This window comes from Podospora pseudoanserina, chromosome 2, assembly GCF_035222485.1.
Source record: "Podospora pseudoanserina strain CBS 124.78 chromosome 2, whole genome shotgun sequence".
In the NCBI taxonomy this organism is placed as follows: Eukaryota; Fungi; Ascomycota; class Sordariomycetes; order Sordariales; family Podosporaceae; genus Podospora; species Podospora pseudoanserina.
In genome coordinates, this window is record NC_085921.1 from 498757 (window position 1) to 525928 (window position 27172).

The following is a 27172-nucleotide window of genomic DNA, read 5'->3' on the forward strand; positions in this document are numbered from 1 at the left end:
GCTCTCTAATACCATATCCGACGAAACCGTGGCACTTACGCAGGCTCTGATGGATAAGCATCACAAGAAGTCAGAGTCCGCGGAGAAAAGTCCGTAGTCTTCTATCTACTGTTCCTCTTTTCGGACCTGAAACGCAGGGATTTTGACCGAGTCTCGCCTATACGGTTTGTCATTCCTGGCGAAGACATCTCTCCACACCGCGGTGAAGAATACCACGGGAGGGGTGTGCAAGCGGGTTCTTTTATGCAAAGCTGATCCTCTCCCTTCGAGTCCGATTGCAGGGAACCATAAAGCGCACCCGCGTGGGGGACTGCGTGATGTCGTGGTTGGCTGCTCAGCAGGACAGTAATATTGACAGTGGCCGGGCAACTAGATATTGCAACTCTGGGCTGAAATGCTGTGCACACTTGCTTGATATCAGACAAGAAATACTTCACGCAACTCGATACCATCTTCACCGCCGCTTGCCAGTGGCTTTCCGTGCATCGGAACCGGAGTGAAGGGACGAAAGCCAGGCTCTCATAAATAGGGATGCAGGCTTCAAACAATAAGGTTATGTTTCCTGACCATGATCCCGCTTCTCTTGCTGCTCAGCACTAAACCCCACAATGTCTCTCCTTTGGGTCTTGTGGATCTTTCCTCTTCCTGTTCTCTCCTACGCTCCCTTTCTTGGCCATCTCTTTATCTGTGACCACAGAGACTTTCCTTCAGTTCATGTAGAGCCATCACATTACTTGCAGCTCGTATTCTCACTTCATTCCATAAAACCAACGAAGATCTTTAGTCAATGTAAGTCAGTGTTTTCAAGTGATTGTCTTTCCCTTGATCATTTGGGCACAGTTTTCGTTACCAAATATCATGGGAGAAGAGAACTGTTCTGGAAAGCCGGCATATTCAAGATATTCTAGACATCTAGACCTCGTATAGTAGCAAACTGCAACAGCTAACAATGCCATTCATAGCAGGTTCATCCAAGGCAACACCAGTGCAAAGTCTCAATGTCAACTCAACCTCTACAGCCGAGTCTTTCACCAGCCCTTCATCTTCATCACTCCTAACCACACCTCAAAACTATTCACCCTCCCCAGGTAATTTCACTTACAACAAGTTGCTGCTCATTGGCGCAACCTGCAACTTGCACCATTCTCAACTCACTTAAGCTCACTCGCCTTCAAGTATGGAAACTCAAAACTCACTCACCCTCCCAAAACAGCCACCCACACAAGCAACTTTCATCACTTCGTCCCGCACATTCTCATCTCCATCTTAATCAAGGTGAGCCCTGACTTTTCATCCAAACTTCATTCTCTATTCATTCTATCTCTTTTAACAACACTACCTTATCGTCATTAACACTCAACCCCTACATGAAATATTCTCTCATCTCGCAACAAAAGCCAGCCATTAATCCGCCACCAAATACATCACCATGCCCCGAAATCCCCAAATCAAAAAACATAACAACAATTTTTATTTTAACACATCGGAGGTATTAGGGGCACCTAATAAAAACAGCAGTTTGCGCCCCTACCCCATACAGAAAGGCAGAAACAAATGGAATCTCCTTTCCTCCTCCCTCCAATCCAACAACGACAAAAGAAAAAAAAGGCTCAAATCCAAAAGAGCCTAAAACCCAATCCAAAAACCGCAAAAGAAAAAGCCCAAATCCAAAGCCAAAAAAAGATCCATGGTATCATCCCCCATCTCCAACCCGCCCTCCATGCCCGAGTCGGCATCCCTCATCCCTCCAAATCAATACTTAGTCCACTTCCTAGAAGAAGAAACTCCCCATCCCTGAGGCAAGCCTCCCCATCAACCCCCTCTTCTTGCTGCTAGACCCAGCATACATAGCCCCGTTATAAATCGTCGGCGGAACCGTCACCATCCCCGTGGTATCCAAATAATCCTGCGTATTGCCCGCCGCGTTGCCACTCACCGGGATGCCCATCTTGTTGCAAGCATCCAGATGATCCTGAGGGAAGGTCAGGTTTCTCAGCCTGTCCGGCGCCTCAATGATGGTGGCCGTCAGGCCCATCTCGACATGCCACTCAATGTGGCAATGGAACAGCCAAGTGCCCGGGTTGGTGGCCTTGAACCGCAAGACGGCGTGCGAGTGCGCCATGACCGTGACGGTGTCGCGCCGGGGCGGCTTCTGGTTGTAGTTGGTATCCCTGCCGGACCAGTCCCCGGTGCCGGTCTTGGGGCGGTCGAGAACCTGGAAGTGATGGCCGTGGAGATGGAAAGGGTGGGTGGCAGCATCCTGGTTGTTGACCACGATCTGGACGACATCGCCGTAGTTGACAATGAAGGGGTTGATCTGGCCGTAGACGATGGGATTGCTGTTGTCGTCGCCCGTGGTGGCGGCCGAGTACAAGGCGGGTACCTTTTGGTCGATGTATGTCAGGTTGTTGAAGCAAGCGCGGGGGTAGCCGTTGGCATCTGTGCAGAATGCGAAGTCCATCTTGATCAGAGTGTCATAGTTGGTGTCGTTCCCCCCGAGGATCGCCTCGTTGTCATATGGCTTGAAGTGGGAGTCGTCAGCAGGTTTCCACTTGTGCACTACGTCCTTCTTGGTGTTTGGTTTGTTGTAATCCATGGTGAGGTAGCCGGTGTAGTTGTGTGGCCATTGGAGGGGACCCAAGTCGGGATTTGTCCAGTCGCGGTTGATATCCAGCGAGATCAAGAATGGGTAGTTGTCGTTGTCTCGATCAATACACTCGATGATGAAGTCGTAACGCTGAGCCGTGGCAATGCGGAGCTGATACTTGACCTCCTTTTGCAGATAGTCGGCGTCATTCATGATGATGTTAATGTCGTGAGAATCGAAGTGAATCATGGCGGAAGCCAAGGCGGCGAAGCTGATCATGCGGAAGCGATACTTCCTGCCTTTGGTGAAGTTGACATTCAACCCAGCTCCCTCGTTGATGATCATGCCATCGGGAATGGGCGGAGCGAATCGAGTATTGCTAGGCTGCAGCATGTTGCGGACCATGGTAAGAGACTCATTGTGGTACCTGTCACTTGTTAAGTTGAGCCTCACAACCAGTGGATGGTAAGCAACTCACCAATCAGAAACCGTCAAGATAACCTCTTCATCGTACGAGCCGGCATAGGGGTCATTAGGATCGTGAACAAGGAAAACTCCGCGCAGGCCGTCGGGGTATTGACCCATGTTGTGCGAGTGATCTAAATGTTGTTCTCAGCAAATGTCGCTTTGCATAGCGGTCGAGCCAAACTTACACCAAAAGGTACCGCCGACATCAACCACGAATTTATACTGGAGAGTCGAGCCGGGAGGTACTGGGCACTGGGTAACACCGCTTGGCCCATCCATCTCGGGAGTCTGAACCTGGTTGATGCCGTGGAAATGGAGACCACTTGTCTGATTCCCGAGATTGTTGGTGAAGTTGATGATCACAGTATCACCGACCGTGGCATCAATCTGTGGACAAGGCCAGGCATTGTTGATGCCGACCACTGGCCTCCCAACTCCATCTGGGGCTGCCCAGACCCAGGTTGCCGTCCAGTCATAGGTAACAGTAGCTGCTTTGACCGCCGTAGCGAAAGACAGAGCCGCAAGCGATAGAATACCAGACGACTTCATGGTCACCTGTTACTGCTCTCCAGTAAAATTTCGTTGACACCTTGACCACGATCTGGCCGATGGCAGGTACGAGGGTAACGAATGAGGGTGAATAAGTATTAAAAATTAAAGAGGTGAAGGGGGGAGGAGGAGGAGAACCAGAGGAGAAAGCAACCGAATGCCCGGTTGAAGAGGTGTCGGATGATCCAAAGGAAAGATAGAACCCTCGAGAGTGGGAAACGAGGCCATTATATCGACCGGCCACGAGATAGCGCGAAGGCGAGAACGGAAATGCAAGGCCGCATGGTGCACCTACCGCAACAGGACACTAGGCCATCGTGAGGATCGCCCAACCAGTGCTCGGGTGCCAAGCGTCTTCTCCTAGTCCAGTATCGCGGGTTTTCGCTAACCCCGGACCATACACTCCAAACAGGGGAAGAGGCTGAGGGATCCATCAATGGCCGAAGATGTTGGGGAGCAGAATACGGAGCTAGTATCGATTGTCTGTGTTCTCTTGGTATTGGTGAGTGGCTTCTTGGCCAAAGTTCCGTTTCTGACGACTGTTTGATGCTGATTAGGTCGTCAACTGGGCTGATGGTCTCTATGGCTGCAGATACAAGATGAGAAGGCGTGGCAAAGGCGGCGAGCTGGTGTGGAGAATTGGAAGCTGGGTCCAACCGCTGCCACGGAATCGCGAAGATGCCGCGGCATCAGAGAAACAGAAACAGGACACGGGTGGGCGCGTTTTGGCCGCCTCGAGCTTGTGGGGAGTTGGGTTTGGGCTAGCGGGCTGGTGCATCTTCCTCATGCATGTAGGTAAGCCGGCCACGGAAAGAACAAAAGAATTCCTGTAATCTTCCAAATTGGGCGTCCTTGACGCAGCCATCGAAGCAAGGGGGTCGGTATCAGTCGAAACCATCACTGCTGGAACAACAGGCACAAGTTCCCACAGAAAGTGTAAACCTAGAGCTGATATTTTCGGTGTTGTTTCCACCTGTTCCTCCTCGAGTAATCATCAGGGCGCAAGCTAACAACAATAACAACACCACCACCCACACCCAGCTCGCAAAACAGCAATCCGAATCCCGAGAAAAAGGTCTCACTAACAACGTACAACGGTCAAATCGGCACCCGCCATGGGGAGACTGAATGCGGCTAACGGCGGTTAGCCCCCTTGGACTCGATCCGCTCAGCCGCTGGCATAAGGTCCAGCACAAAGGGTATCGAGGACGCAGTGGGAGGCAACCGCTCAACCACCAAAGTTCAATGCGCAGATGTTGCCGGTAAAGGTTCGCCCGTGTAACTGCCAGACATGGCATAATGGCTGCGTCTCTCACCTGACCCTTGGAAGTCATGATGGAGGTGTGGCAACGCAACTTTCGATAGTTGTTCGCTGTGTGAAACCTGGGCTGAGCGGTGGACTTGGCCCAGACCTTGAACGTCACTCGAATTTCAATGAAGCCCTTCTGAAGAAACAGATCGGCGCAACCACGAGGGTGAAAAGGCGGGAAAACAAAACACCTAGCGTTGGTGTTGCGGAAGAGCGGCTCTCACCGACACCTACATCCTGGATCTCCAAGTCGGCTGTGACCTCCATCGTCATCTCCCCTATCAAGCCCTTGAAGCTTTTTGACGGTCAACTATTGCCAATAAGAATCCTTCATGCGGCTTGTGCCTTGACAGGTGTAACAAGACTCGAGAAGCTGTGTTCGAGGGGAGAGATCAAGAGCCGTCTTGGCAGAGGAAGTTAAAAGAAGCGCGTGGGGAGTGGGGCTTGGTGGAGCCCGCTACCGCTAGGACCAGGGGCTTTTAGCAGGGTCCAGCGGGGCGTTGAGTGCCGGAAATAGCGCGAGGCGCTGGTGATCTGCAGATGGGATGTTTTCTTTTCCACTTGCATCTTGGCTCGAGCAGCAGCTCTGGTTTGCTCCCTGCGTACCCCAACCCTCCCGTCCCGGCTTGTCTGGCTGCCTTGCCAACCCTCCCTGACCGCTCCAACGGCGTCGGCCCTCGAGCCGACAGGATGGTGGTCTTCGGTCTTGAGTGCGTGCTGCGAGATCGAGCCACCAAGAGAGCCGGCCTTAGGTGCTCAGCTTCCGGTCTTTGGATGCCCCGAGATCGCCGAAGCTTTGTTACCGCCGGTCCCGAGCCCATAATTTGCAATCCTTCATTTCTTGGTTTCCCTCACGGCTTCCAAGTCGCTTTGGTCTTCTTTTTCTCGGGGCTTCTTTCTCTCCTGAACTGTGGCTTGGGCAACTGCCTGTGGCAGCCAGTTCTGCTCGCAGTGGTGCACGCCGGTCGCCAATGGCATGATGGGGCCTTTCTTATTTCCCGATGATGGCGTTTTGGGGCGTCCTCCATCCTGCCCAGGGTTTACGGGTGGTGATGAGGGTGTGTTGCTGACTTTGTTGTATGCTTCTTTTCTGCGAGAGCTCGGTCATGGGCTGAGATGTGTCTGGGATACGTGAGATACGTGGGCCACTCCCCGGCCGAGCTCGGTGATTCTGTCAGTTCTGTCAGATAGGCCTCGCAGCTGGCTGCAGCAGCCAAGCAGTGCACCGCATTTTCGTCGACCTCAACTCGCCCAATTACGTTCATGGTCGCACTTTTGGGTAGGATATGTCCTATCTGGAACAATCGAAGGCTGGATAACATCAAGTGGAAGCAAAGTAGATCCTTCACCACCCCGGGTGTGCACTGACTGACTAATAGCCGCTGCCAGCAGGACATACCCGCATGTTAAAATACGAGAGGCACTCAATTTGTGAACTTTGAGTACGAGAATGGGATTTGCAAGCGACGAGTTGCCCGTGTTTCAAGTGGGATGAAAGGATGCGTCTCTCCGTCTCATGACCTTCTCATTATCGGAACGAGCATTGGATCCTTGGTCATTCCCATCCTTGATACGGCCAGCCCTAGGGGAATTAAAGGCGTGCTCGGTCTACAAGCTCATCCTCGGATGAAATATCTCACCAATCACCCGAGGGGAACCTTCCGAGTCCTAAAGATGGTGTGGATGACGAACGAGGATCCGGCAGAAATCCTGCCAAGAACCGGCAACATATTGGTGGGTAACACACGATGCTGAATGGAAAAGCTCGAGACCTGCCCTGCAAGGTGCTAACTTCACATTTCACAGGCAACACTCTCACAATATGTCCCGTCGCTCCATCATGTTCAACTATCATATCCCTTAGTGTCAAATAGGTAGGTAGGTATACCTCACAACACAGTCCTCTGCTCGTTTTCGTGGTTAGAATACGCTTCACATGGACCAGACATGCTCGGAGCACATGCTCCTTGTCACACAAGAGCTCAGTCACCTTCCCTGCTCAAGGGTTATCCCCGGCACTTTCCGAGTTCCCGGAACGCTGTAAACAACAATTATTGAACGGCTGAAGGCATCTGCAAGATTGCTCACCAATATATTTACACCACATGAACACCATAGAGCCGTAGCTGCCCGTTATTACATGCCCATACCACTTGGCATAGGACGCTCCACAGCAGTCTACCTTATCACATAGCCAAGCATTGCTCATGATGGAAAAGCAAAGTCATGATTATCCCAAACAAGAACGTCACACACGCCAAGGAGACTATCACTGAATATGAGCTCCCTTAAATTTCCTCATAGATCGTCCAAGTATAGAGCAGGATCTAATATTCAGGGGCAACAACGTTTGTGTAACTTTATGAACAAACACAGTACCAACAGCAATACTACTCTCTAGCAACTGAACACAAGAAAAAGAATTTATGCAGCTCTGACAACTCCATCTCACCTGCAGTTAAACTATTGAACTTGTGTGAAGTATAACAACAGAAGCTGACAAGCAGCCCAAGAATCCTTGATGAGATATTGACATCTTGACTCCTTTTTCGCGACAAAACCTCAAAGCCAAGTTGTCTCTGAACTACGCCGCCAACTAACACACTTACCCACATGTAAAAACGACGTCCCCCTCCTCCTAAAAGATGGCGCGCTACCGCCAGTAGCACCCAATAGTCTGCATTGTGCGTGTAACCATCCTCCTCCGGCAGCTGCAACAGCCACTAGACCACACCATCATGGCGCGGATGAGGCTGAATCCGTAAGCGCTTCACATATGTTCAACCACACCACAGCCAACTTTCTACTCGCAACTACCAGCTCAAAGTCGAAGATAGGTAATCATCCATAACGTCGTAAAACCATGACAGTCTTGCTGACCATCATATGATGCCGTTTTCAACCACTCATATACATACAATGACGCGGAACTGAATACTATGTGCTTTTGCGTAGCTGGCATAGATAGATAACAACAGCCTCTTCTCCTTGTTGTGGCCCATGTCCCTTCATGCAAAATTATGAACTCATGGTCTAACTCATCACCGAGAGCCCATTCGGTTCTTTGGTGTGTTTTCAGTAAAATGGAAGAAAAAACTAGAATGTGCACTCCCTCACTTTCCCGGTCCTCCCAGCTTCATACTCGATCCACCTGGCCACGCCCTTCTTCCCGCTCACCAGAATGCTACTCGGATTCATGACATGACAGCCCTCGTAGGTGACGCAAAATGGTGGAGCGGTCGTATCAACCAGCACCACCGCGGTCGGAAGCGGGTAGAGATACAGCGGAGAAGTGTAATCCCAATGAACCGGCCTGATCGACTGTCGGAATGGAGCCAGATAGCCCTGATCCAGAATCGTCTTGACCAGTTTTCTTGCCGCCAACACATCATACGGCATCGCATTCGGATCTGCCACCGGTGACGGTCGTTGCTCCTGCTGCTGCTCATCCCCATCCACCTCCATAGCATCCCCATTGTCCTGCGTTGCCCCAGCCATCTCCACATCCCCATCCCCCCCCGCCTCCTTCCCCTTCAACCTCACATTCGCCCTCCTCAGCCTAGCCGAGATGTCATCCCTAAACACCACCACCTCATGACCAGGCCCAAACAAACTCAACCGACTCGGATTACTAGTCCACACCGCCTCCCCCCCCTTCTTCTCCCCCGTCAATCCCGCCTCTTGGTTCGCCGCCGCAAACGTCCTCCTCACCCGGCTGGTGAACAACCCCGGAACCCCCCTTCTCGGCAACGGCACCGCCGCCCCTCCCCCAAAAGCCGAAACCCACCCGTCGTTATCGCCAGGCACAAACATAAACGTCGCCGTGGTCAACAAGGTGGGAAAATCCGCCAGCGTCGACGCCAGCGCGTCAAAGTACTCCTTGTACTCTATACTCCCCGCCCCTCCCGCCCCCGTCGTAGCCCCCCCACCATGGCTGGCCATCACCCCGCAACTGGTGAAATTGCCGGTAATGATAAAGCTCATCGGTGTCTCCCCTTCCCCGTCGGTGGCATACAAACTGAGCACCTTTTTCAGGGCTTGCAAACTCCTCGGTTGGTCAAGGTTGATTTCACCGAGTATCACGATCCGTGATCGTTGCTGGCCGGCGGGTTGCTGTCGTAGCAGCCGCTGTTCCAGTTTTCTCATCTTGCTGCCAATGGCGCGTTCACTCCCTACCCCGAGGAAATCAATCCATCCGAATCCACCCCCAATGGTATGCTCCTCGTCCCCAGCCATGCCATCCAGCCCGCTAACACCCAAGGTAGCGCGCCGTTTCTCACAGGGAGGCTGTCCGATGAAGAAACCTTGGAATCGGCCTCCTATCGTGCCTCCTACTCCCGAACTGCCAGACAGTCCCTTGCCGACGGATTCTTCTTCCTCTTCGTAGATGCCGTCTACCAGGACGATCATACCTGGTGTGAACCAGGCCGAGTCATGGGGGATGGCTGCTGCGTGAGAAAGGTCAAGGGTGATGGCTCCGGTTAGGTCGGATATGGCTAGGGCACCGGTGGGGAGGACGATTAGCATGCCTAGCAGGAGGTGAGTGGTGCCATGGCGACCCAGTAAGTTGGCGATGGGGGTGATTTTATGGGAGCGGAAGGAAGCGTTAGAGGATGAGCGGGAAAAGGAGGTGACGGCAGAGGTTTGGAAGGATTCATTCCTCAACAGACGTTGGTGAATGATGTGGTAACGGTTGCGGAAGCTGTCGGTTTTGTGAGAGGGCGGTGGGAGCAGGCTTGGAGGAGTTGTTATTCTGAATGATGTTAGGCCTAATGTTGAGATAGGGGGTAGAAAGGGGGTCACTCACCTTTCAAAGTGCTTCTTGGCCACATTATACGTAAACCTCGGCTGCTCAAAAGCCGACACAACCTTCAACCACCTCCTTGCGTCTTTGCTTCCATCCTCATCAAGCTCATCATCTTCCCCGCCCAACCCAATACCCGACATACCAAAACTAGCCTGGCTGTCCTCTCTTGCCAAACTCGTAGGGCGCAGCCCCAACCTGGTCTTGGAGTGGTCTGCCTCGTCACTTGGTTCCAGCATCAAACTATTCTGCCGGCTGAGGCCACCTCTCTGACCATTAACTCCCGGGATAATCCTCCCACCGCTCATATTTCCCTCCAAATTCTTCAGTATATCCTTCAGCTCTGGGCTTGCGCCGTCAACAATCACCCCGCCATTCCTGCTCTTCCACCCCCTGGCTACCTCTTCCAGCACCTTCTCCGCTAGCCCTTCCTCTCGCCATCCTGACCCGCAGTGTCGGCCGATAAAAGAGGCTAGTTCTTGTAGAGCAGAGGATGTAAGAGTCAAGTTGTGTTTCTTGGTAAAAGTTCTAAAGGCAAGGGGTCGGAGCGTAGGCGGGGGCAGGATAATAGGTAGGATTGCAGCTTTGGCGGGCGCTGGTGGTTGGAAGGGTCGCAAAGGGTGGGCGGGAGTTGCGAAAGCAGGCGAGGAAGACGGGATTGGGTTTTCTGCTGCTGCAACATTCTTCCGAGCACCGAAGAAAGGGGCGGGAAGAGGTTTTGGGCGTTTGCGCTTTTCGGGGCTGGTGTTTTCTTGGCTTTGTTTCTTTTTGAGGGACTTTGAGGGACTGGAAACGATCATCATTTTGTCGGTCTGTTTTGTAGGTCTTCTATACTCGTACTATCGCAGGAAAATAGGTGTCTGGTATTTGCAGCAGTTCGGTCGGGTGGTGTGGTGCTCTGGTCTCCAGATACTGCCTGGTCACTGGAAACAAAAGTCAGGTCGGAGGACAGGGACAGGAAGCGCGTTAATTGACCCTTCAGGGTCGCGCGTCTTAGCGCGTTTTGCGGGGCACAATAGCGACAGGGGTCTATGAGCCGGAGTTACGCTGCTGGCGGCAATTGGAGCTCGAGAAAGCTTCAGCACAATGCCGTCATTGTCGCATGGCAAAGCTCGAGAGCTTCATTTTCAAAGACTATCTTTCAAGGCTTTAGAGATCTGATCAATTGCCCACTATGATACTGTCAACACGTCTCCAGGTCCCAAGACAGCTCCCCCGTGTGGTGCGGGGCATTTCAACCCTCCCTAACAACTCCAATATCGTACGCCTGAAATCCCACCATCTTTTTCATTAGGTAGGGCAGAGCTAACAAATCTCATAGAAAGTCTTCCCTCACCCAACTCAACCCTCTTCATATCTCCTCACATTGCTCTCCAGAGACCCACCAACACCTTCACTCGCCATTGGCACCACTGCCGCTATCCCACCTACCCCCAGGTCCTTCCAGCACAATCCTAAATTTCTCACCATATTGGATGAGGTCCTCACCAAGCATGCCATCAACGATCCCGGCTTGAAAGCTCAAGCTCAGGCTTTTGCCTCTCCTGGCGGATTTACCTTCATTCACAATCCAGGAAAAAAGGATAGGGGAGCTGGGGGTGGCGGTGGTGCGAGTGCCGAAGGCGGTCCGGGTGGAGCTGGAGTTGGTGGATGGGTGCATCTGAGTGACGCGAGAAATCCTCCTGATTTCGGGAGGATAGCTTGGTAGGTTCCATTCTCGTTGGCATGACAGATATGTCGTGGAATTAACATGTCAGAACAGGCCAGAGGACATCTTTGGAAGTGTGGAGGTCAATGGGAAAGGTAAAATTGTTGGCAACTACCAGCCGAGTGGGACGTACCGAATTGTGACGAATCAGGGAATGTGAGTTTTCATTGTTTTCCATTACTACACTCATTTGTAATTGTAGATGCTGATCAAATGAACGCAGTCTTGGGCTGAGTCCATTTCTTCAAGAAAGGCTCCTAGCTAGGCTTCGCGAAGAAGAGAGCAAGGAGCAAAAATAATGATTCTCCGGAGGATGTTAGTTGTGTACGATAGGTTGGCATACAAATTTATACCCAGCCTTACTTCGAAGTTGATGCACATTTTGATGTTCATGGTTGAAAGAGTCCAAGCGATTATTACAAAGACCGGGATTTGTGGAGGACTCGTATGACCAGCCCATAAACCTATCGACAGAGCAAAGCAAAATAGTAGAATACAAATCATTATTGGTCGTTGACCCATACCATTTACCCGAGCGTTTACCCACCAGAAGCATATTAGAAAGCAGATACATTGAAAGAATAGCACAACTGCTGCAGAGCCGTGCATCAATAGGACCAAAGACTATGCCGAGTCTCTACTCATTGTCCTCCCCGTCTTCATCCTCTTCATCGTCTTCCTCCTCGCTCGTCACTTCAATGTTGGACTTTTTGGCCTTCTTGGATTCGGTCTTTGTGGCAGGTTTCCTGCTACTGCCGCCAACTCCAGCAGGAACATCGTCCACCTCGACCCCCTGCGAGCGCAATTCCTCGTTCAATTGCGGGATGGCCTTGAGGAAGGCTTTGTATTGGTCAATAGAGAGCGAGATACCCTAGCATTATGTCAGATGACGCTCATGGCAAAAACAAATTTGTGACGCCTACCTTTTTACCAGGCCTCAACTCGCCATCCGGTGTGGTGTAGTACTCTCGAAGATTAACCAGAGTGGCATTCTTGAACTTTGAAGCACCGACACGACGATTGTTGCCAAGCTATTAGACATGTTAGTCAAAATGAAACGGCCATATTGGAAGGAATATTAGTACAGACCTCCCAGTAAGCGTTGCCCTCTCCATCTGTGCCTTTGCCGCCGCTTGGAGTGGCCTTGGGACGCTCCTGCTTCTGCTTCTTGGCGGGAGCCGCCTTTCTCTGGGGAATGTCTTCCTCATCGCTCTCGATCTGAACGCGACCTCTCTTCTTGTACGACGACATGATTGCGAGTTGGTAACGCGATGTGTGACAGGAGATAAATAACTGACAAGGGAATGAATGGGTCAAGTAGTAAGTGAAGCGGTATGATTGATCAAGTTCCAATTTTGCGTTGGGTTGTGAGATAAGTTTTGTTTTCAGAAGAACTGCGGGGCAGTGAAGAGAGGTATCTGGAGTGCTGAGCAGTGAGCTCTTCGTGAAATCAAATCTCTCACAAAACCAGGCTTCCAATAATTTCCCGACGCCTCAAACGCGAAGGCTTGATAGTGACGTGCCTTCTGGGCTGGTGGTCTTGACGCGTTTTCACGTGAGAGGTACCTCGACTGTGAGATCAATCGATGCCCCACTCATGATTAGGGTCGCTTGGCAGATGCAGCACGGGACTCTTGAGCGGGCACCGTTCGAGGTGTCAGGCGGTCTTGGCCGTCAGGAGTGGAAACCCGGAATGTTGAATTGCTGGGAAAGGCCCCTGATTGACTAAAAATATAGAAAGCTTGGGGCTTGTTTCGTCCTTCAACAGAAATCCGGGGGAGATTGGGAAGTGATCGAAATACCATTTACATATCTTTAATGCCTTCCTCAAGCTCAACTTAACCTGTTTTAATCCTGTTCGGTTTCCTTTATAAGCTTTGTATTCAGATTGCTTTCCCAACGGTGCGACAAAGCGCCGTCCCCCGCTCACTTCTCCCACCTTTAAATCGTTCGATCCTCCCTTGCGGTGAGCCGTGTCTTCCGTCGCGGTCGACGCGAATCTTCAACAATTCTATATGAGCCAACAAGATGCGCCTAGCTCGGGCGCGACTCCCGATTGCACAATGGAAGATCGCAAAGATCTCGAACCCAGCGCGATAGCTGCGACCGCTGCGACCGAGAAACCGACACTTGACGAGAGCACCGTTGCAGCGATCGTTGCTGCTGCTGACAACGCAGTTCCGAGCCCTCCGAATGCGCCGCCCACAGACGACAGTGTTTCGACCAAAGTGTTTCGCTTTCTGTCCACAGCAACGCCAGAAACACTAGGTGGTGTAGCGGTTGGTCTGGCTGCCACGACATACCTGGTCCTGGGGAGACTCGGTCTCGTGTTAATAGGGGCATTCGGCGGGATAGTTACTTTCATCCAATGGGAGCAACGGAACCCTGATGTGGCACGAATCGTCCGCGGTGAAAGAGGCATTGACGTCCTCGCACGACTGCTAGAGACCAAAAACAAGGTCATTCAAGAGAAGGAGGAGGGCGCCGACGCTCAGGATTGTGCCTTGATTCGCGGATTTGAGGATCTGAGGCCCGAAACCCGTGAGGCCATGAATGAACTCGTCGATGCTGTTGTCGACAACTATGTAAGGTGGTGGTACTCGCCAATCGTGTTATCAGACAAGTTCTTCCCACTGGCTTGTCGGAAGACGCTTACAGCGTTCTTAACGTCGGCATCCAACCACCTTGCGAGAAAGCGACCGGCCGACGCGTTTCTTGACGTTCTGACAAACTCGTCCTCTATCGTGGTTGTGTTCTTTTCCGAACTATCCAATGCCTTTACAGAGTTGCCGGCCGACTCTAAGCTCTCAGCGGCGGATGCTGTCTACAATTACCTGGCTGCTCATCCAGACTCTAATCTGGCCAGCCTGTTGAACCAAAAGCAGCAGGCAAACAAGTTCCGAATGATTTCAGAAGACCTGCTCAACTTTTTGGAGCGTTCCTCGTACGAATGTGAACCAGCCAGAGTGTTTCTGAGGGAGATGCTGGCCGGTGTTGTTTTGGAAATGACACTTCAGTCTTTCTCAAAGCCTGAATTCATCAATTCCTGGATTGTTTATCTTCTAGAGGCCGGTGAGCCGGATCTCAATCAGGCTATCGACGTGGGAATGCAGACTGGTCCTGATGTGGCGTTTGCAGATATTGACGGCAATGTGGGCAACATCGGGCTCACTAAGGGCAATAGGAATTCTTTTGATCATGAGCGGGCGAGGCGCAAAGAATCCTTGGCGCACAAAAAGAAGCTCAGCAAAGCTGAGGAAGAGATGGAACTGGCCATGGAAGAAATGAAACGACTGAACCAGATGATTGCAGATGAGACTACGCTCTTGGCCGAGTCGTCTCAAAACGAACCGAAGCACCACGAAGCAACGACTACAACCGAAACCCAGAATGGGCAGGAAACCCAGGGGGATTCAGCATCCCAACCTAAGCCTGTTGATACCACGTCAAAAGATCTGTCAAAGAGCATCGGCAGCGATAGCTCTTCAAGCAAGAACGATGTTATCAATACGCCTGTAACACCTCTTTCTGCCACCACACCTTCGAGCCAAACGTCCCCTTCGGCATCGCAAAATCCACCAGCAGTGGCAGCGACAGCGGGCTTCACAAGCTTCGACCAGCTTGTGCCCCCAGCTCGAGAGGGATCGGAGGTTGACTCTATAGTGGAGGCTGCCAAACCACCATTGACGGTACACAACGCTAACATCACTGTTCTCGATGAGCCTGGTGACAAGCCGATCAAGTCTAAACCCGTCTGGGATTATCTAGTTCAGATCGAACCTGCCACCACACTCTATCCTGGCTGGATGATCATCAGAAAGTACAGCGACTTTGAGGTACTCCATGAAGTGTTGAGGCGGATTGCGACTATATCAGGTGCTGTCATCTTCTCACAGCAGCACAATGTGCTCCCTCCCTGGAAAAACCACACCCGCACTTCCTTGAGGATCGAACTAGAGCGCTATCTGAAAGACGCCTGCCAGCACCAGAGTTTGGCTGAAAGCGAGGGCTTGAGAAAGTTTATGGAGAGAGACAACGGGCATCTTCCCCAGCCGAAATCAGGCCTCCAAGCATTTGAAAAGATTGGCAAGAACGTGTTGGGGGTATTGGCGAGCGCACCCTTGGAGGGCTCCAAAGCTGTGATGGATGGCGTGACTGGAGTGTTGGGGAATATCGGACTGGGACCGCAGAAAAAGCCAGCGCCGGCCCCATCACCACCACCTTCCGCCCTACAGGACGTGACAGCGGCCAGCCGCCTTTCTATGTCAACCCTTTCTCGAAATGACAGTACTCTGTCGCTGAATCGGTTGACCAGCAAGACTCGTGACAGCATAGACAGTCAGCGCTCGTCGGTAGTGGCCACCCAGCCGCCCAGACTTCCCGCTATGGATCGTCGTCCTAGTTATAACTCTCAAGGTGATGCGGAACCTGAAGCCAGCTTGCGTCCATCAAGAGCGTCAACCAGAAACAGCAGAGAGCAAAGCAGAACTTCTAGCCGAGCGCCTGCACGTTCACCTTCTATTCTCAGTTTCGATGGGTTCCGTCTTCCTCCCCCACCCGACATGATCACGGACGACTACGAATCCCCCATTAGCCCCCAAGGGCGCTTACCAGAGCATCTTACTCACCATTCCCGCTCGCTGACGATGCCCACCCTCAGCAGTCAGCGGATTAACGGCCCGCCATTGACAGGGAAGCAGCACACAAAGCTCTCTGAGCAAGAGACTAGGGTAGCAGTGGAGCTCATGTTTGCCGTCATCAACGAAATGTACACCCTCTCCTCGGCCTGGAACATTCGGAGAACACTCCTCGCGGCCGCCAAGTCATTTCTTCTTCGCCCCGGCAATCCCTCGCTGTTGTCAATCCAGACCTTGATTCAGCAGTCTGTCCTTGACGCCAATACGTCTGACGCCGGAATCGCCGCCCATTTGAAGAAGTTGAGGCAGAATGTAATGCCTACTGAAGAGGAGAAGAAGGAGTGGCCAGTAGAGATGACTGCTGAGGAAAAGGAAGCCTTGAGGGTCAAGGCAAGGAAGTTGCTGATCGAGAGTGGGGTACCGGCTGCCTTGATGGGAGTTATGGGACAGGCGGCGACGAGCGAGGCACTGGGACGGTTATTTGACTGCTTACAGATCGAGGAAGTGGCAAGGGGATTAATGTTTGGAGTTGTGCTACAGGCTGTGAGGACTGTCACGCACTGAGGAAGTCATATGTACTTGTCAGGAAACAAGTGTACGAGTAATGTGGTGAAATGCTTGTTGATGTTTGAGATGCACGGGATAGGATTTTCGGTTATAATTAATGTCAGATGATTGGTGGCGGGCTGGACGGAATGATTACTGGTTCTGATACCACCCTGAGAGTTATGGGATGAGAAATAACACACCTGTTGGGATGGGCTTGTGCCATCTTTTGTGTTTTGCTTATGAAAGTAGTTCTTTTAATACACATTTATCGGAGGTTTTGATTACAATTGAGTTTGACTTGGGAGCACGGGTGGTTTTGATGTGCAAGTCCAAATCTAGCTAGGTCCAAGACATGTGGCCCAAGCGTCGGCGTCTGTAACCGAGCTGCCCATAATGGCAACCTGGCCTTATGTAAGCATGCATTTCGATCACATCTACGACTACCTGCTCTTGTCAATGATCACCTGGCAGTCTCACTCACATGTCTGATGGCATTTGTTCCAAGTTTTTTTTTTGAATCTCATAAAACGAAATCTCGCACAATATCATCGGACTTCTCACTCGCTCAAATCCAACGGTGGAAGACAATGTTCTAAATTGCTCCTTAGCCGCTCGCATCTGGCATTCGCAGCGATCTTGGCTTACGGCACCACAAGCCTACAACACCACATACAAACAGCGCTACAGAGTGAAATTCCAACATCATGAAATTCATCATCGCCGCGCCAGCGACTTTGGCGCTGGTCTACCGCGCCTACAGCAAGAACAGCCTCACTCCGTTCGGTATCTTCGCCGCAGCCCTCACCGCCATCGCTCACGCAGTCCACCCCTGGAACCTCCCCTTCGTTCTGCTAGTCGTCTTCTTCCTGGCAGGAACAAGAGCCACTCACGTATGTTTACCCCTTCCCCATCACCCTACCTCATCACTGATCTTCCTCACAGGTAAAAGAAAACATCAAAGCAAACCTCACCCTCAAAGCAACCGGCTCCTCCCCCTCGGGCGGCGGCGAAGGGCCCCGTACCCACGTCCAGGTCTTCGCCAACTCTTTAACCGCTACAATCCTCACCCTCCTTCACGCGTATCAACTCCACGCAAGGAAACAAGCCCTTTTGTCCAACGCCTCCTCCCCGGACAACGGAACCCTCTGCTTCTCATGGAAAGGCGACCTCCTAGTCATCGGCATAATCGCAAACTACGCCTGCGTGGCAGCCGACACGTTCTCCTCTGAACTCGGGATCCTGTCAAAGTCCTCTCCAAGGCTGATCACAAGCTGGAAACTGAAAAAAGTGCCCCGAGGCACAAACGGGGGTGTCACCCTTGTAGGGTTGGGAGCGGGGTTGTTGGGAAGTATAATCATCGTCACCACCTCTGTCTTGTTTCTGCCGTTTTGCACCGCCGATTCAAAGACCTTACCCGGTGGAGGGCAGCCCTGGGATGTCAAGGAACGGCAAGCTCTCATTTTAGGGTTGACGGTCTCGGGTTTGCTGGGTAGTGTGATGGATTCTGTTCTTGGAGGCCTGTTCCAGAGGAGCGTCAAAGATGTTAGGAGCGGGAAGATTGTCGAGGGGGAGGGAGGGGAGAGGGTGTTGGTTGCTAGTCCGGTTGTTATCCCTGGTCATCATCACAAACCTGGGCAGGAGGAGGATGCGGGAGCGGAGATCAAGGCTAAGCTTCTTCGTGGCGAGGGGAAGGATGCGGTTGAGGAGACTGCGGGGTCTTCTGCTGTGGAGGAGGGGGATCACGTTGTGGATTTGAAGAAGAGGTATGACCCGAAGAATAAGCAGCGGAAGTCGAGTTTTGGGGATGAGAGGCCTTCTCGGGAGGTGGTTACTGGGTGGGACTTGCTTGATAATAACGATGTGAACTTTTTGATGGCGTTTGGGATGAGCTTTGGGGCGATGGCAGTGGCGGGGTGGTATTGGGGGGTTTCGCTTTGGACGATTGTCCCGGGAGGAGTCGCGGTTTAGTTCTTGATAGTCAAGACTTTGTGTTGGTTTGGAGTTCCAGCGGATAGCGATGATATAATGGCTGGTTGGTGGGGGAGGAATCTGATATACGTATGTTTTAATGATGATCAAGACCCAGGTCTTTGTGGGCTCCAAATATTGTCTTTATATGTAAAGGCTGACTGATTCCATCTGCCGCAACACAGATATTGTGTAAATTAGGAAGCCTGGCACATATTTGCCGTAGGCCATGCTTTGGTATATAATGGTATCTAAAACTCCTGGACTCCACGCCTCTTTCTATAACCCCTGAAAAATCTTTCTGCCTGTCGACCCCTTGACAGGTTATAATCCACAGTCTTTTCCGCTCTTCAAATGCGTGCAGTGGTAAGTAACTGTGAGCTAGGACTGCGCAGGAAATGAATCCCGGCATCGACCTAGCGAAATAAGAGAAGCAAACTCAGACAAGGAAAAAGCATGCAAACACCCACAACAGCCATAATGCTCTCCTAACAAAACAAAAAAATGGTGAGAACAAGAACACCACCTCCGCTCAGCTCAGAATACCCCCAAATGGTTTATACGTATCCAGATCTTTCAACAACTCATCCACTACCCCTGGTAGATACCGGTCAAGGTGCTGCTTCTTGGCATCCACACTCAGCGTGTTCCCACTTTCACTCTTTGACCTTTGCCTGCCACCGCTAGCAAGCAGTTTGGACTTTCCTGGGCTACCTGGGATTAACTCTGGCCCCGCAATCACACTCGTTCTGTCTGGTTTGGGGATATTTGGTGTTTCTGGCGTCAGGTAAAAGTACAAGAATTCCGTGAGGCGGAACTTGACCTCTCTGCCGGTCTCACGGGACTTGAACAGGGAGGTTACGGTAAGTAGACCGTCAAGGGCTTCGAATACTCGAATATTTTGGGGCATGTCGAGAAGGGCAACGACAAGGGTGATTATCGTGGCGCATTGGATGGCAGGGGAGTTGATGGGTTCGAGAAGATCGAGGAGAAGCTGAAGATGAGGATACATGTTAGAACTGACGGGGAAGCTGGAATGGCGGGCGTATCTTACGTTCATATGTACGCTGCGCTGAAAAAGCACCCTGCTTGGCGGGTGCAAAAGCAAGACGCCCTGGATGAGATCCAGTGCGTTGACTATCAACATGTCGTACGATCCATCTCCTCCTCGCACAACGAGCCAGTCGAGTGTGGTGAGAAGACGCTGCGCAACGTTCCATTCGAATCCCTCCTGGAGCTTGAAGAATTCTCGAAAAGCTGGATCAGGGGAGAGGTCTGCGAGCATTCGGCGCGGTGGTTGTTGTTGGTTTTCTCCTTGTTTCTTGGGGCTACCTTGGCCGGCAAGGCAGATCTGAGCAAGAAGGCCTTCGACCTGCCTTAGCCCCTTTTTGATTTTGGAACCATCGAATGACGAGAGGTTATCGAAAGCGAGAGAGAGTAATGATTCCATCTTGTACTGCTAATCCTGGACTGTTGCGCTCGCGTGCTTCGTCGATTTGTTGCCTCGAGTATTGAGAATTCACAATGCGCATTCGCCACGTATAGTCGATAGTATAAGAGAAGTGCCACGGTTGGCGAGCGGCACTCTTGAATCTGTATTGCTTGCGCACGAACTGCTCGGATGGTTGGTTTTCCTAGATGTTGGACGCAGTACCGCGACAGGCGGTATAAGTGGGCGCGGTGATGGTTACGGGCCGGTTGTATACAGTCCAAGTAAGAACGCAAGCGGGTATCGACGGGAAAGGGAGAGAGGACGGTACGCAGAGAGTCTTCGGACGCAAAAGAGTGCCAGACTGACTCGAGATGCTCTGTCGCGCCGGTTGGACTTGAGCGTGGTCCAAACTGGCGGGATATCGAGTCCACTGTCGAACAGTCAAGCATTGGGTGCCACAGCAACCGGCTGATAAGATAAGAATCTAGCTGCCCACCTGCCGAACAGGGATCACTCAACCTCAAACTGGGGAAGCAGGGCCGTGCGTTTTGTTTCAATGCTTGTGGAACCTCTTGAGCAACATTCCATCCAACACTGCATAAGACTTCCAGAACCAGACCCAAAGCATTCAAGTCCAGGGCATGGCACAAGAGTCCAAGGACGCATGGAAAAGGGACGGTATGCAACTTTGAAACCAGATCCGCAAGGGAGGGAGTTTGTCTCCTTTTTTATACCGCTTCCTCTGTTGGGCTTGCTGCTTTTGCCCGCCCTTCACAATGTCTATTTCTTTTTATTTTGACAGATACTCTAGAAGCTCAGTAGCAATCCCTTGATCAAAAATCTTGGATCTCTTCCGTTCACTCTCAGTGCTTTGACGGTCAGCTCAGCTCATCAAAGTCTCCCGCTCCCACATCTCACCAACCAATGTCTGTGGCTTAGCTTTGGCCAAAGAACCAACCAATCGTCTGTTCCCTACCTCCAAAGGCTTTGTTGCAGTGGTAAATATTTATTACCACAAAGCACAGCCTTCGGCGTGTAGCTATACCTGTCAGAGGAGCCGCTATTTCGCATCGAAAACGCCTGGAGGAGTGCTTGGGTTGACACAGAGACAGCAGCCCACGGACTCTGTACGAGTTTGGCATTTCGACGAAAGTCTATTCAATCCAATTAAATTCCTAATTTGTCTCAATTCTACCCGGTGAGCTTGCCGACAATTTCTTTCTTTTCTTGTCTATGATTCGGGATCTTCAACGAGCACATGCAAATTTACCCCACCATCATATATCCCACCTCACAACCCAATAGTGCTGTCGCTGTCACCCAAGACATGGTGGAGAGAAACGCCCGATTTGCAGCAGTGAATCATTTCATATGTTTTACCTCCTCTGGTGATTTACAGATTTGCACGGGTTCCTTGCCATCATGTCTGCAGGAACTGGGCTGATGGTTGTGTCCTGACATTGATAGTGGGGTAAACAGGAGAGCTGGAGCTAACCGTCAACTTGGCGATTAAACAGAGCTACACTGGAGCTCACAGATCGCATGTCGTCACCAACATCGAGTGCCGCCCACGATCCGAGATCGCGCCCCACCACGGTACCTTCCAAATCCCGATCGTTGGAAGCCTCGAGGACGCGGAGGCTGATTTTTAAAAGCTCGCGCCGCAAGCATCAGGCAACCATGGACAGTTCCTCTCCTCTTCATCCCTCCTCGTTCAACAATCCCGCAGCTGCCCCTCATCCCCAGGCTCCTACACAGATACCCTTCCTGCAGTCACCTGCTGTCATCCCTCCTCGGACTACATCGTCAAACTTCGCTGCCTCGACAGTCCCACCAGCTTCAACAAAACCAAACTCTAAAACCATCCTAGAGAGCAGTTGGCTATCAGGCTCCGCTGCAAACCCTAGTCAGACAACACCTGGCCATACTCGCCATCAAAGTCGCAAACCTTCTGTTACTTCCAGTTCCTCGTTTCCCTCAAACGCAATGGCTCAACAACAACCGCCAGACCCCTCCCGTTTCGCAACCGAGGATTTCTTCCTCAACACCAAGAGGCTATGGACAGAGCAGAAGGATAAGGTCCTCACAGCCCCATATGATTACCTCAACGGCCACCCTGGCAAAGACTTTAGATCCGCCCTCGTCAACGCCTTTGACGCTTTTCTCGAAGTGCCAAAAGAGTCCAAAGAAACCATCACCAAGGTGGTTTCGATGCTTCACACAGCCTCCCTCCTGGTCGACGACGTAGAAGATAACTCTCTCCTCCGCCGCGGTCTCCCGGTGGCGCACACCATCTACGGTATTCCCCAAACAATCAACTCGTCCAACTACATCTACTTTGTTGCCCTCCAAGAGCTCCAGAAGCTCAAGAACCCAAAAGTAGTCAACATCTTTGCCGAAGAGCTCCTGAACCTCCACCGCGGCCAGGGAATGGACCTCTACTGGCGCGACACCCTCACCTGCCCCACCGAAGACGAGTACCTCGAGATGGTGGGCAACAAAACGGGCGGGTTATTCAGGCTGGGCATCAAGCTGATGCAAGCTGAATCCCGCAGCCTGACGGATTGCATCCCCCTTGTCAATGTTATTGGGTTGATCTTCCAGATCGCGGATGATTACCAGAATCTCTGGAGCAGGGAGTACACCGCCAACAAGGGCATGTGCGAGGACCTGACGGAAGGAAAGTTTTCGTTTCCGGTCATCCACAGCATCAGGAGTAATCCGTCTAATTCCCAGCTGCTGAATATCTTGAGGCAAAAGACTACGAATGAGGAGGTGAAGAGGTATGCGGTTTCGTATATGCAGAGCACTGGGAGCTTTGAGTATACGAAGAAGGTGGTGCACACGCTGATTGAGAGGGCGAGGAGAATGGCAGATGAGCTGGATGAGGGGAAGGGGAGGGCGGTGTTGGTGCATAAGATTTTGGATAGGGTTGTTATTGATTGATCGCAATGGTTATCTTTTGAGCAGGATCTTTCTCTATTGTGTGGCGAGGAGTCGAGCGATGGGTTCTTTGTTTGAGAGCCAATACCTATGACACCTATGATGAAGTGGACAGAATAACCGGTATTGCAACTCAGGAAGGTGTAATTATCTTCAACTTGCACCTTTTAATATGGGGAATATGTTTAGGAGAATATGGTTAGGGAAATATGTTTAGGGGAATATGTTTAAGGAAATCTTTACCTAGCAGCGCATAAAGTTATGAAGCGTGTTGCGCGTTAGGGTTTCATATTTTTCTTCCTTGGTATTCTCTATTTCTTTGTCCACCACGTGGACAGCAACATCAATTTCCAGCCACGCGGTAAACCTCAAGTTGCAACCAAAGCAGTGTAACCAGTCTCACAAATGGAAAGAAGCATGATCATAACTCATCCCATTCATAAACCTATCCTCTACCATTCTGTAGTTCTGTTAACCTAGCCAGTAACATTCTTCCTCCTCACCATCCTCACCCACCTCCTTCTCCTCCACTCCCCCCTCCGTCCCATCCCCTCCTCCCCCTCCTCCCAACTCAACCCCCCATTCTGCTTCATCGGGGTAGACTGATTACCGCTCCTCACTGGCTCCTCCTCACTTTCCTCCCCAATCGTCCCCATCCCCCCACCACCACCAGCAGACTTTTCCGAAGAAGAGGCGATATCATAAACCCACCTCTCCCCCTCCGTCTCAATCTCCACGCCCGTAATAATCCTCTCCTCTACCCACTCCCTGCTCCACAGATCAAGCCCCCACTTCTTCTCTGACCACTCCCACCCTTCTGGCGGCTGGACATCCTCAAAGAATCTCGTTCCCTGCGGTCGCTGCCCAGAGATGCGCTGGGCTGATAAAGGGTCGTATGGCGAGGGGGAAAAAACCCATGGTTCCCACTCCCCTCCGGGGTAATGACTCAACCGTTGAAGTTCAAAGATTTCCACCTCGCGGGTTTCAGGGGCGGAGTCGAGGATTATTTCCTTCGATAGCAAAGCTGGGATGTCAACAGTGGGGATTTTAACCGGGTGAGGGTCGGTCGGGGAAGAGAGCGTGGGATTGTGGTGAAGGTACTGCTCCGTGGCTTGAGCGACAAGCCTGTTGATTGTTGGGTGAGCAGACAATATGGCACCCCAGCCCCCCACAAGCATGAGGTAGCGCCAGGGGATGAGGTGGGCTGATATGAGCATTACTACCAGAGCGGCGAATAGCCCGACGAAAATAGCGGATGAAAGCGCCTCGTCGGAGAAGTTGGTTACGGGGACGATTAGAGTCACGACTTTGTCGTGGACGACGGAGAAATCCTCCATGACGTTTTGGAGGTCACCCATGTTGCGGAAGAAGTCCTTGGACAGCTCTTTGGTGGGCTGGAAGTTGCGAGCTGGTGCTAAAGGAGGGCCACGGGGGGAATAGCCTAGGTTTCGGACTTGGTGGTCGGGGTCGGAGGATGTTGACGGGGCAGGGTGACGGGCGATGAAGGAGGGGACGAAGATGAAGAAAACGGCTATCGCGAGGGGAAGTGCGAAGAGGAGGTAGGGGTCGAGGCAGACGAAGGTGTAGACTGCGAGGAGGGAGAGGGTGTGGGTTGGTTTGCGCCATGAAAGCACTTTCAGAGCTCGAGACTGGAATTTGAAAACCACACCAATGCGAGCGTTGAAGCGGCGGAAGTTGTTGGACATCAAAGGGATAGAGAATCCGGGTCGTTCGGCAAAGGCTGGAGGGTCGTCACCTCCCATGATAGAGGGTGTTTGTGTGTGACCATCTTCTGCTGGTATCACTTGTGATAGAAGTCTGTATGAGAAGTGGTTAGCATACCAGGGCTCGAAATTAGACGAGTGGAAAAACACAAAAGACCTACTTTTCTAGTAGTTTGTCTTGTATACTTGCAGCCCGAAATATACCATTCTTCAAGCTTTTTACTTTCCTCGCCGAGCGAGATTGATGATCTTGTGGTTGTGATGGTTGGCTTTCATCACCTTCTGGCATGACGGATTCATCGGCGGCAGTCAATAACTGTTCTTCCAGTTCATCCACCATCGTGATAATAAATCAACGGAGATCGTGATGTTTATCGATGATTATGCGCTGAAGACCGGAGTGTTGATGATTCTGTCTCACTATTCTGTTCTTGGATGCATGTGAATCTCATGCATCACTCATGAGAGCCCCACAACCGGTTCGATGGTCAAGTCTGGATGAGAGCCGGTCCCAGGAGTCGAACTGCGCGATACGCAGGAGTCTCGATGAAAGAATGGGTTCAACGGTTGACGGGTGCTCGGTAGATGAGGCTGTTACAATTGTTGAAGGGGAGATGCCGATAAGATTCAGGTGGTGGCTGTAAGACTGAGGTTGCGTGTCCGGTGTCGTCACTGGTGAACCTCTCAAGCCCGGGCCACACAACGTCACATGCCACAAAACTGGGCCAAGACAAGCGCTACGTTTAGGTGCTGCAAAGTACAGCAGAAAGGACATTTGTACATAAATAATCAGCATCTTTGTTACATTTCACGGAACGCCATATCGCACCATTCGGCCAACTTGCGTGGAATAAGAGTGTACGACCAAAACATGCGATTCCCAAAACCACGCGCTGAAGCACGCCCGTTCGTACCGGAGCGCCGGGTTCAGTGGCTACATCCGGGGCCGTCACTCCGCTAAAAGGCACGGAATTCGGCAGGCCATCTGCAGGGTCCCGCGAATCCTGCTTTTCCCCGCCGTGTCCGATGGCTTCTCCAAGAACGAGGAGCTTCACAATTGTTTGATGTTACATCAAGAACGTTGACAGGAGATGAGGCACGACATTTACTGATGATACTACGGCGTAGTATAGCGCGCCTGGCACGCGTGGTTGGCGCGTGGCCGAAATGTTCTCGAAAATCGAAATGAACTGGGAAATGCATCAATACTACTCCATACCACCAGTTGGTTCTGCATCCAAAAACAGTCAACAACCGAACATTATTGTCTCCCCAGCCAGTTTCGATGAGACACGATCGGAAATTAGGGATATAACTCGCCCTTCTATCTGAAGAGCCAATGGCCATGACGGCTCGGGGCATTTCCGGGTCGATAGTCGAGATGCCCTTCAAGATGAAATCCATTGTCGCATAATAACGAGCCGGGATGAGGGGCCGGGTTGCTGAGGTCGATTCCTAAACTGTCTTAATGCCCTCTGTTAAGCAAACAACAAACAACAGCCAGGTAGTCGACAACAAGCAAGGTCGTGCTGGTTGCTGTGTTGTTGATAGGCACGATGCGCCGATGGACCCATTCAGGCACATGTACAGATAGATCTAGGTATGTAGGGACACCGCTTCTTCGCAACACGATACCTGGAAGAGGGGTTTGCAGCAGCGCGGTGCACAGGTGGCAGGCTGGGAAGCTCTCGATGCTGGAAGGTGAGTGGTGCCAAGCAAGGACCGCAGAAGCCGAGCGGAACCCGCTGGCAGCAGAGACTGTGCTCGTCATTCCCGTTTCGAAGACAGCCAGGCAGAGTTTGCTGGCTTGGTGGTTTTTTTGGCGGTCCCCTCCTCACCGTCGACGAGTCGACGCCACTAACAGCTAGCATCTGGAGTGTTGCCGTGCCTTGAATGGGACAATACTGGCATTGTGCTGCAAGGGCAGCCTTCCTCCTGCATGTTGCTCCCGTAGCGCCATGCTAGAGGGCCGACAGTTTCGAGTTTGTTTTTGTTTCCTTTGCCCAATGCCTCTTTTGCATTGCTCTACGACTCTGGAAATCTCCAAAAAAGATTCAGTCTCCTATTCATGGCCCCACATGCCCCTGGACGCACGTACCATGCTGAGCCAGGCGGTTCGTTTGCAACTGAGTAAGTTGGGAGGAGCTGTCGTGATTCATATCCAATCAATCGAGTGACAGATATATGAGGAGCTGACATGTCCTGTGGTTGTTGTAATTCTATCATGTTTTGAGGCAGAAGAAGAGAAGAGCTGCAGAGAGAGGCAGAGAAAGGCAGAGAGAGGCAGAAAGAGGCAGAAATATAAGGGTTTCTTACCGTAAACTTAATGTGGTGGGACGGGGGCCAACGTCGGTGCAGGTGACGGGAAATGTGTTTGCACGATCCAGCCAGCCTCAGAGCAACCGATCGATGGCCCTGCTCGGAGTGATCGAGAGAAGGAGTAGGTTGTCATTGTCCTCGATGAATGAAGTGAAGCCGTCTCCACGTGTTCCGA

The 27172-nt window shown here is 51.7% G+C and overlaps 11 protein-coding genes across 11 annotated transcripts; 6 read left to right on the forward strand and 5 right to left on the reverse strand.

The window, feature by feature from the left end:
* Positions 1-434: 434 nt before the first annotated feature.
* QC764_200520 (uncharacterized protein) lies at positions 435-1922 on the forward strand. The gene is made up of 3 exons (XM_062943756.1): positions 435-789; positions 966-1088; positions 1214-1922. The coding sequence occupies exons 1-3, from the start codon at positions 609-611 to the stop codon at positions 1351-1353; spliced, it is 444 nt and encodes a 147-aa protein (XP_062802494.1). The 5' UTR covers positions 435-608; the 3' UTR covers positions 1354-1922.
* Positions 1288-6215, reverse strand: ABR1 (ABR1-like multicopper oxidase). The gene is made up of 3 exons (XM_062943757.1): positions 3241-6215; positions 3066-3186; positions 1288-3014 (listed from the first exon to the last, which is right to left on the reverse strand). Exons 1-3 carry the CDS (start codon positions 3602-3604, stop codon positions 1772-1774), a joined length of 1728 nt encoding a protein of 575 aa, XP_062802495.1. The 5' UTR covers positions 3605-6215; the 3' UTR covers positions 1288-1771.
* A 1638-nt stretch (positions 6216-7853) lies between these two features.
* Positions 7854-10673, reverse strand: DPB2 (DNA-directed DNA polymerase epsilon, subunit B). Its single transcript, XM_062943758.1, has 2 exons — positions 9721-10673; positions 7854-9666 (listed from the first exon to the last, which is right to left on the reverse strand). Exons 1-2 carry the CDS (start codon positions 10518-10520, stop codon positions 8010-8012), a joined length of 2457 nt encoding a protein of 818 aa, XP_062802496.1. The 5' UTR covers positions 10521-10673; the 3' UTR covers positions 7854-8009.
* On the forward strand, positions 10270-11938 carry QC764_200550 (uncharacterized protein). Its single transcript, XM_062943759.1, has 4 exons — positions 10270-10978; positions 11039-11421; positions 11480-11581; positions 11649-11938. Exons 1-4 carry the CDS (start codon positions 10892-10894, stop codon positions 11722-11724), a joined length of 648 nt encoding a protein of 215 aa, XP_062802497.1. The 5' UTR covers positions 10270-10891; the 3' UTR covers positions 11725-11938.
* On the reverse strand, positions 11880-13201 carry QC764_200560 (uncharacterized protein). The gene is made up of 3 exons (XM_062943760.1): positions 12515-13201; positions 12349-12456; positions 11880-12296 (listed from the first exon to the last, which is right to left on the reverse strand). Exons 1-3 carry the CDS (start codon positions 12674-12676, stop codon positions 12063-12065), a joined length of 504 nt encoding a protein of 167 aa, XP_062802498.1. The 5' UTR covers positions 12677-13201; the 3' UTR covers positions 11880-12062.
* Positions 13202-13440: 239 nt separating this feature from the next.
* QC764_200570 (uncharacterized protein) lies at positions 13441-16626 on the forward strand (the record flags this gene model as incomplete). The annotated part of the gene is made up of 1 exon (XM_062943761.1): positions 13441-16626. The coding sequence occupies one exon, from the start codon at positions 13441-13443 to the stop codon at positions 16624-16626; it is 3186 nt and encodes a 1061-aa protein (XP_062802499.1).
* A 417-nt stretch (positions 16627-17043) lies between these two features.
* On the forward strand, positions 17044-18857 carry QC764_200580 (uncharacterized protein). Its single transcript, XM_062943762.1, has 2 exons — positions 17044-17501; positions 17554-18857. Exons 1-2 carry the CDS (start codon positions 17316-17318, stop codon positions 18577-18579), a joined length of 1212 nt encoding a protein of 403 aa, XP_062802500.1. The 5' UTR covers positions 17044-17315; the 3' UTR covers positions 18580-18857.
* On the reverse strand, positions 18706-20453 carry QC764_200590 (uncharacterized protein). The gene is made up of 2 exons (XM_062943763.1): positions 19634-20453; positions 18706-19573 (listed from the first exon to the last, which is right to left on the reverse strand). Exons 1-2 carry the CDS (start codon positions 20027-20029, stop codon positions 19112-19114), a joined length of 858 nt encoding a protein of 285 aa, XP_062802501.1. The 5' UTR covers positions 20030-20453; the 3' UTR covers positions 18706-19111.
* A 1100-nt stretch (positions 20454-21553) lies between these two features.
* On the forward strand, positions 21554-22957 carry BTS1 (geranylgeranyl pyrophosphate synthetase; the record flags this gene model as incomplete). The annotated part of the gene is made up of 1 exon (XM_062943764.1): positions 21554-22957. One exon carries the CDS (start codon positions 21554-21556, stop codon positions 22955-22957), a length of 1404 nt encoding a protein of 467 aa, XP_062802502.1.
* Positions 22958-23379: 422 nt separating this feature from the next.
* Positions 23380-26890, reverse strand: PEX29 (Peroxisome size and maintenance regulator). The gene is made up of 3 exons (XM_062940174.1): positions 26777-26890; positions 24840-26711; positions 23380-24772 (listed from the first exon to the last, which is right to left on the reverse strand). Exons 2-3 carry the CDS (start codon positions 25016-25018, stop codon positions 23431-23433), a joined length of 1521 nt encoding a protein of 506 aa, XP_062802503.1. The 5' UTR covers positions 25019-26711; positions 26777-26890; the 3' UTR covers positions 23380-23430.
* QC764_0030610 (uncharacterized protein) lies at positions 23984-24716 on the forward strand (the record flags this gene model as incomplete). Its single annotated transcript, XM_062940175.1, has 2 exons — positions 23984-24009; positions 24181-24716. The coding sequence occupies 2 exons, from the start codon at positions 23984-23986 to the stop codon at positions 24392-24394; spliced, it is 240 nt and encodes a 79-aa protein (XP_062802504.1). The 3' UTR covers positions 24395-24716.
* Positions 26891-27172: the final 282 nt, after the last annotated feature.

Bases quoted from the DNA above. Each gene is read 5' to 3' on its own strand.
- QC764_200520 (XM_062943756.1), top strand. From the start codon at position 609: ATGTCTCTCCTTTGGGTCTTGTGGATCTTTCCTCTTCCTGTTCTCTCC. The intron at 790-965 runs GTAAGTCAGTGT...CATTCATAGCAG, and splicing joins AACGAAGATCTTTAGTCAAT to GTTCATCCAAGGCAACACCA. The intron at 1,089-1,213 runs GTAATTTCACTT...CTCCCAAAACAG, and splicing joins AAACTATTCACCCTCCCCAG to CCACCCACACAAGCAACTTT.
- ABR1 (XM_062943757.1), bottom strand. From the start codon at position 3,604: ATGAAGTCGTCTGGTATTCTATCGCTTGCGGCTCTGTCTTTCGCTACG. The intron at 3,187-3,240 runs GTAAGTTTGGCT...AACAACATTTAG, and splicing joins TGTCGGCGGTACCTTTTGGT to ATCACTCGCACAACATGGGT. The intron at 3,015-3,065 runs GTGAGTTGCTTA...AACAAGTGACAG, and splicing joins ATCTTGACGGTTTCTGATTG to GTACCACAATGAGTCTCTTA.
- DPB2 (XM_062943758.1), bottom strand. From the start codon at position 10,520: ATGATGATCGTTTCCAGTCCCTCAAAGTCCCTCAAAAAGAAACAAAGC. The intron at 9,667-9,720 runs GTGAGTGACCCC...AACATCATTCAG, and splicing joins GCCAAGAAGCACTTTGAAAG to AATAACAACTCCTCCAAGCC.
- QC764_200550 (XM_062943759.1), top strand. From the start codon at position 10,892: ATGATACTGTCAACACGTCTCCAGGTCCCAAGACAGCTCCCCCGTGTG. The intron at 10,979-11,038 runs GTACGCCTGAAA...CAAATCTCATAG, and splicing joins TCCCTAACAACTCCAATATC to AAAGTCTTCCCTCACCCAAC. The intron at 11,422-11,479 runs GTAGGTTCCATT...ATGTCAGAACAG, and splicing joins GATTTCGGGAGGATAGCTTG to GCCAGAGGACATCTTTGGAA.
- QC764_200560 (XM_062943760.1), bottom strand. From the start codon at position 12,676: ATGTCGTCGTACAAGAAGAGAGGTCGCGTTCAGATCGAGAGCGATGAG. The intron at 12,457-12,514 runs GTCTGTACTAAT...CATGTCTAATAG, and splicing joins AGGGCAACGCTTACTGGGAG to CTTGGCAACAATCGTCGTGT. The intron at 12,297-12,348 runs GTAGGCGTCACA...ACATAATGCTAG, and splicing joins AGTTGAGGCCTGGTAAAAAG to GGTATCTCGCTCTCTATTGA.
- QC764_200580 (XM_062943762.1), top strand. From the start codon at position 17,316: ATGAAATTCATCATCGCCGCGCCAGCGACTTTGGCGCTGGTCTACCGC. The intron at 17,502-17,553 runs GTATGTTTACCC...TCTTCCTCACAG, and splicing joins CAGGAACAAGAGCCACTCAC to GTAAAAGAAAACATCAAAGC.
- QC764_200590 (XM_062943763.1), bottom strand. From the start codon at position 20,029: ATGGAATCATTACTCTCTCTCGCTTTCGATAACCTCTCGTCATTCGAT. The intron at 19,574-19,633 runs GTAAGATACGCC...CCTCATCTTCAG, and splicing joins AGCGCAGCGTACATATGAAC to CTTCTCCTCGATCTTCTCGA.
- PEX29 (XM_062940174.1), bottom strand. From the start codon at position 25,018: ATGGTGGATGAACTGGAAGAACAGTTATTGACTGCCGCCGATGAATCC. The intron at 24,773-24,839 runs GTAGGTCTTTTG...CTTCTCATACAG, and splicing joins CAAGACAAACTACTAGAAAA to ACTTCTATCACAAGTGATAC.